This window comes from Populus alba, chromosome 3 (genome assembly GCF_005239225.2).
Source record: "Populus alba chromosome 3, ASM523922v2, whole genome shotgun sequence".
In the NCBI taxonomy this organism is placed as follows: Eukaryota; Viridiplantae; Streptophyta; class Magnoliopsida; order Malpighiales; family Salicaceae; genus Populus; species Populus alba.
The window spans coordinates 6517067-6524821 of NC_133286.1; the positions used below are offsets into that span (position 1 = coordinate 6517067).

At 34.4% G+C, this 7755-nt stretch overlaps 1 protein-coding gene across 1 annotated transcript; it reads left to right on the top strand.

Moving 5' to 3' along the window:
- The first annotated feature begins 4581 nt into the window (after window positions 1-4581).
- On the top strand, window positions 4582-7235 carry LOC118031072 (uncharacterized). The gene is made up of 3 exons (XM_035035364.1): window positions 4582-5142; window positions 5305-5573; window positions 6403-7235. Exons 1-3 carry the CDS (start codon window positions 4896-4898, stop codon window positions 7087-7089), a joined length of 1203 nt encoding a protein of 400 aa, XP_034891255.1. The 5' UTR covers window positions 4582-4895; the 3' UTR covers window positions 7090-7235.
- The last annotated feature ends 520 nt before the right edge of the window (window positions 7236-7755 follow it).

Below are 7755 nucleotides of genomic sequence, written 5' to 3' on the forward strand. Positions count from 1 at the left end.
GCATAAAAGGATTGTTGATTTTCTGAGTGAAGAGGTTCTACTTGAACAACATCATGTTACATGTTTTTGTAATGAAGAATGTTTTATAACAAAAAACGGTTCTGCCTAATGAAAAATTTGAACTTATAGATGAGTTTATTCCAACCTAGGGAGACTAAAGCAAGATATCTTTCATGATTATTTTTGTTTTTTATAGTTTACAAATTTTGATTTTTTATATATTTTTTTCTATTTAGTATTTTTAAGCCTTCCTAACTTTTCTATTTCAAGGCAATATTTTTCTTATTTTTATTTTTCTATTCAATATTAATTGGGTTTTCAAGTTTTTTCTAAATAAAAGGTTGTAATAAGTTTCTGGCAATTGAAAAATAAAATTAATTATTTTGGTGTTTTTTCATTATTATAGTGTTTTTATTTATGATTATTTTAATTTATAACAAACCTCATTATTCTTTGTTTTTCCTGCATTAATAAAAGATATGTTTTGAGACATACTTTGAGATAGCAATTAACACTTGATTAATATGTTTAATCACCACCTAGATGAACAAGCTAATATGACACACGATCAATATGTTAACTTGTTATATCAACAACTTTTTAAGCATAACAGAAAATATATCAATTTATTAATTGTAATCTTGCTATGTAATTACATAATGTAGTCATGCCTATTATAGGAAATAGCTTTTGAGAAACATTGAAGAAAACATTTAGTGCCAAAAAGCCTTAAAATAAAAATGTTGGAAATAGGTGATAAAATATACTATCATTAACAAGTATAATATGATTATCATAATATATATATATATATATATATATATATATATATAAAATATGATTAACAAGTAAAATTTTGAAAAGCATTTTTAAAAACTAAGAAAAAAAAGACTAATGATCTATATAAGATGTATGATGTTTTGATTACTACAATCTTTTAATCGCATCGATCATTATCTTGAATTTGGATCAGATCACATGAACATGTCTATACATTATCAACAAAAGAACTTGTGATGTAGTTGAGCTTGCAAAAATGAGTGATTTTGAGCAATTAGATGTGAGTCTGCCATAACTAGACGAGGATGTGTTTTAGACAAATTACATGGATAGCATAGTAGATACATTTATTGACCTGTGAGAAAGATTTAGGTCGAAGATAAGGTTTGGTTACACTAGACCAGAATAAGAACTTGAAAGAGCCATAAGTTTTCATTTGATCATTAGGTAGTCTAATCTTTAGATTTTGAAAATCTCATCTCAAGGCTCTGATTTTGGTAGTTTTTATGAATTTCCTTGTTATTTTTAGATTTCATGCTTCTTTCCTTTGTAATTTCAGATTTTTTTTTTCCTAATTCAGGTAAGGTTTTTAGCCTATTTAAGTCTTTGTAAACCTCTAAAAAAGGAGCACCTGAGGATTGCTATTCTAGAGAAAACAAAACCTGTGAACTTGTGGTTCACATCTGTAGCCCCTTTAACTTATTAAAATTCATTTGTTCTTTCTTTGTTTGTTGTTGTCTTTAACTTATATCTGCATCATTGGTATCACAACCTAACATTTACAAGTTTATTGTGAGTTATGTGCTGCAATTAAGTGGAAGAGAATTTGTTTGCTGCTGTGCGTGCTAACCAATCATGGTGGGAAAAGGTTGTGGAGCAAAGCGTGGCCAATAAGAGGATAAGGAGTCCCCCCTTCTAGAGAGGAACATAAAAGAGCTCATCATTGAAGACATGAAAAGGTATATCGCGGAATTAAATTGTAGGCTAGAGGAGAGGAACATGTGAGACCAGGGATAACGTGACCAGGACTAGGAGTGTGATAAGGGTCCCTGGCCAGAATTGAAAATTTGAGATGGATTCAAAGGAGACCACCCTTTGAATGAGAAGAGAATAAATCTAGGGATTTTGGATTTCGTATCAAAATTCTTGAGTTTTTAGGGACTTTACAGGATGAAGAATTCATTGACTGGTTAAATAAGATTAAATATATTTTTGAATACAAGGATATGCCTGAACAAATTGAAATGGCAAGGCATCTGCTTAGTGGGAGCAATTAAAGAAGACAAGGGAAAGCTAGAATCAATCTCTCTTTTTGGCTATTCATATACTTTATATCAAAGGCTCTACAAACTAAAATAAAGAGGTAAATCTGTCAATGACTACACTAATGAGTTTTACCACCTGGTTTTAAGGAATGATCTAGCAGAAATAGAGGAGTAGTTGTTGACACGGTACCTTAATGGTCTGTGATAGTCCATTCAGGATGTTTGTGTCTTCAGTCTTTATGAATAGTGTTAGACATATATCAGAGGGATTTAATGGTGGAGAAGTAGCAGACTACTAGGAATGTTAGTCGGAACGTTCGGTCAGAACAAACTAATAAAGGATGTGGTAGTGACCCAAGGCAGGCCACCAATCAAGCTTGGCCAAACCAAAAAAATTAACGAGCAAGTTTTAGACTTCGTTGCTTTAGATGTGGTGAATTGGGACATCAAATTAGCAAGTGTAGCAAACCAAAGAGTCATTTGGGAAACAATTTGCTAGTAGAGGACAAGCTTACAAATTTTACTAATAACGAGGATGATTCTAACAGTGATAATGATGTTTTGCATAGAAATGGCGATACAACCCTTGTGATTTGAAAGAGTTTGTTGACACCCAAGGGTGTGTAATTGTGATGAGGATTGGAAGCGTAGCAATATCTTCCACTCTACATGCATCATCAAAGACAAAGTTTGTAGTTTGATCATAAATAGTAGGAGCTGCGAGAATGTGGTCTATGTAAAGGTAATAAGGAAACTTTAGTTGGGGACTAAAATCATCTTAAACCCTACAAATTGACATGGCTGAATAAAGATATCGAGATAATTGTGGATAGACGATGCCTTGTTTCTTTCTTTATGGGTCAAAAATCCTTTGATAGTGTTTGGTGCGATGTGGTATTGATGGATGGGATAAGCTGAAATTATGGGATATGGCATTGCCACAGGTAGAGTTTCCTTCTAAAGTACTGGAGTTAATTCTTGTACCTTGCATTGGATGCTTGGGCATCCAAGCTACTAACATGGCATATTACTTGCATAACATTCATAAGTCAAGCAAACAATCGGTAACAACAATGCCATGTATAAAGCCATGGTTGATACTCATCGTAAAAGAGTGGTTTATGAAGTTGGTGATTTGGTGTGGGCAGTCCTTACACGCGACAAGTTTCTAGTGGGTGAGTATAATAAATTAAGGAAAAGGAAGATATGTTTTTGTGAGGTATTATAGAATATAAATTATAACGCCTACATGATTCGTCTTCCTCATCATTTGAAGACTTTAGATGTCTTCAATTTCCAACACTTGACATTTTATTTAGAGGAGGAACTGAACCCAAGGACAAGTCCTCTCCAACCAGGGGGAATGATATAGTTGGGCTTGTGATAACAGATAATTCTGAGCAGTCAGGTGTGGGTCTACCACAACTAGATGAGGATCTACCCTAAATAGATTACGTGGATGGCTTAGCAGATACATTTATGGATCAATGTGACAGGTCTAGGCCCAAGAAGAAGTCTGGTCACACCAAACTAAGATAACAACTCAAAAGGGCCACAACTTTTGATCCAATCATTGGATCGCGCTCAAATTTTTACAGATGTAGAATCACTACTTCGACTATCAAATCTTTAGATTTCAAAAATCTCGCCTTAGGGGCCAGGTTTTGGCAATTTTGAGATTTTTCTTATTATTTTTAGATTTCATGCTTCTTTCCTTTGTAATTTCATATTTTTTATTTCGTTTTCTAGTTAAGGTAGGGTTTATGGTCTATTTGAGAATTTGTAAAACTCCTAAAGATAGGTACTTGAGGATTTTTATTTTAGAAAAAATAAAATCTAGAAACTTGGGGTTCACATCTATAGCCCTTTCACTCATTAAAATTCTTGTGTTTTTTTTTTTTCAATTGTTTTTGTCTTCCGCTTGCATCAATTTGGTTGTACAATATGCAAAAGAAATATTATTGTATAGAAAAAAAAATGTATCACCTCATCTAATTTGTAGCATTTTAGGTGATCAAAACTTAACAATTAACAACGAACAACATTTAACAACAACTAAAACAATAATAAAAAAAAAACTTGGTACTAGAATGTGACCCATGTATTTTTATTTTTGGTATTAGAATGTGACACATGTATTCTTATTATTGGTATTCTGATAAAAAAAAAAATTCAAAGCTTGCATATTAATTTTTTATTCTATTTTTTTAATTCTATGATAAGGAATATTTTTGGATTATATTATATATATTCGAGGAAATTAATATTAGAAGTAGAGGATGATGAATTGAAAACAAATTTTGTTTCCATGGATAATATTGCGCACGATTTGGTGAATGGAATAGAATTGATAGAGGTGTTAAATAAATTATAAAAAAATAAAATTTGCATATGTAATTGTATGGTTAGAGGAAAGGTCCAAAATCCACCGCTGAGGGGCTGTGGCCACCCTGGCCTCCTTTTGAAATGTCATTTTCTCTTCTTAAACACCCTCAAGGAATACCTCTTTACATGTAGGGCCTGAAAGCTATGTAGATCTTTCTATGATCAACTCTCTCTCTCTTCCCCTCCTTCTTCTTCTTCTTCTTCTTCTTCCTCTCTCCTAATATTTTAAGAGATAGAAAGAGATATATAGACGAGGAGAAGAGTAAATTTTTGGGCATATATAGTACCAAATTTTTAACCATGATATTACTTATCTTAGCATATATCCATACCCACTTGCACTTGCACACGCAGCAGCACCACTCAATTCGTACAATTCTCTCAAGTATAAATTAGAGGGGAGGCCAAACCAAAACTGGATTTATTTTATAACCTTAATTACTAGTTGGTCTTTCTTTCTAGTTTATGGCAATTGCAGCAACCATGAGCCACAACACAAACAACGAGCAAAACAACAACAATAACGATTGCAACAGCAACAGCAAAGATGATGACCATGAGCATGACATGGTTATGCCAGGATTTCGTTTCCATCCAACTGAAGAAGAACTTGTTGAGTTCTACCTTCGCCGTAAGGTTGAGGGCAAACGCTTCAATGTGGAACTCATTACTTTCTTAGATCTTTATCGCTATGATCCTTGGGAACTTCCTGGTATATATATGTATATATATAATATGCTGAACCTTCAACCTTTTCTTTTATTTTAATTTTCCCTTGTCTTTCTTTCTCTTCCAATTTGTCTAGTACTGGTCAGTACTAGTTGCAGTGATGATGCATGATCATTGATTATATATTTATATTATTGTTGATCAGCTTTAGCAGCTATTGGAGAGAAAGAATGGTTCTTCTATGTCCCCAGAGACAGGAAATATCGAAACGGGGATCGACCCAATCGTGTGACTACTTCTGGCTACTGGAAGGCAACAGGGGCTGACCGGATGATCCGAACTGAGAGTTCAAGATCAATTGGTTTAAAGAAAACCCTAGTTTTCTACTCCGGGAAAGCTCCTAAAGGAATCCGAACTAGCTGGATCATGAATGAATACCGTTTGCCACACCATGAAACTGAACGATACCAAAAGGTACTTATAATTTATTTTCATTACATGTATTGACGAGTCTCCAAGCTCTCCTATTCTTGTTCTTCTTTCTAGGAATCTTTCTGTGAGTGTTCTTGTTTCTTCATGGTGACCACGAATCCTTTGATTTCTCATCCATATAAATACCAAGTTTTTCATTATTATTTTTTTACTTCTTTCTGTTTTTTTCTTCTTTTTTTTCCTTTTCTTTCCCAGGTCATAAATACGAAAACCACAAGCCATAAATTTTAATCCTTTACTTTCCATTCAATAATCATCCCTAGCTAGTTCTTGGAGGTCTAATTTATACATCCTAACTTGAGTAGTAATCCGCTTATATTAAGTGATTAATTGAACGCAAAGCTAATTGTTCAAAAAAAAATTCTATCAAATAGATTCATAGCTAGCACACTATATATGCTATCTAGCAAAGAAAAGTAGCAAAGGTGCTTAAATGAAACTATATATATAGATAGAACACGGGAAAAAAATTGAAGGCATAATTAAAAAAGAGTTGGTAGCTAGGAATAATACTGGCCGTTAAGTTGCAATCTCTTGTCATTTAATTGGATTCTTTAATGTAAGGTTCCTTCACAAGTTAAATTTATGGTAGCATCAGAATGCATGAACTTTAATTCAATGACCCCCAAAGTTTCCCTATATATTGAACTCTACTTCATTAATACCACCTCGTAACTGCAACCGATGCTCATTGACGTCGGAAGCTGGATAAATATTCATTCCGTACTTCATTTTGTTCCATAATTTCATGATCCATTTGCTTTCTTTTAATCATCAATTCGTTAAGTTCCTGGTTTTTTAACCTTTTCAGGTTGAAATATCACTTTGCCGCGTCTACAAGAGAGCTGGAGTAGAAGATCATCCATCCCTCCCTCGTTCACTTCCATCACGGGCATCCTCATCGAGGGGGCCTCAATCTGACAAGAAGCACCAAAGTCATCTCACGGTGGAAAGATTTCAACCTTTTGTAGGACAATCATCACAACAAATTGAAATGGAAAAGATGAGTGAAACAGATGCAAGCAGTAGCTCAGATGTCACAACAGCTCTTGGACTCTCGAAGCATAACAGTAACGCATACCATCCAACCCTTCCAATTAGCAACTCACTTGGACTTCCAGCTTCAGTAGGAGAAGGAATGTTTCTAAACCTGCCCAAACAAGCTTCCAGCTCTTTAATCCCTAGCTTCACTAATCTATTCTCTGTTACATCCTCCGTATCGTCGAGTCCAGTAGATGATCTGCATAGACTACTTAACTACCAACAAGCTAGCATTAATCATCATCATCATCAGCAGCAGCAGCAGCAGCAGCAATTTTATCTTCTTCAACAACCACAACACCAATCCTCACAGCTTTCTAGTATGACACCACAAACATCGCAGCAGCTGCCTCTCAACATGCTACCAGACTTGCTACCACCCACCTTTCCAGACAGACTATGGGAGTGGAATCAAATGCCAGAAGCAAATAGAGACTTCAATAACCCATTCAAGTAACCAATGGACTGCACATATATAGGTAGATTATACTTTGAAGCTGTCAGTGATATATCTAGTACTCTCCTTTGATTTATATATGGATATTAATCTACTCTAATGCCTTTAGCTTGCTGATATGACTTATAAAAATTTATGTTTGATTACTCTCGCGTTCTATATATATTAGGGTTTAAATGGTGGTGCATTGATTACTTGAAGTCAATTTTGTTTAGCCTGGCTAAAAGTTTGTGTCTAAAGATTGAGATTGGTGGCTTTAAAAATACACAGGCTGTGTCTAAATTAAGATTGAGATTGGGTGCCTCTCTCTATTCATTTACTTTTTAATTGTCCCTAGCAAGTGTAAAAAGTAAACAATATTGTTTACTGTTTGTAGAAGGAAATACTATTTAGACTGGTAAATTTCCTTCCCCAAAATTTCTAGTAATGGTCCTCACAAATGTGTTAGCCTACAACATTGAAGAGTTTAACTAATAAAAAAAAGGATTCCTCTCTCTCTCTAAAACTGTGCATAGTTCAAGTCTAGAGAATCAAGATGCCACGATTGATACCCAGAGACCATGTCGAGACACACGTTAATACAACAGAATTGCGGGGCTGGGGGGGGGGGGAGAATGGACCCATTTCACAAGCCAACATTCAGATGAAAACAGCATATACATACAG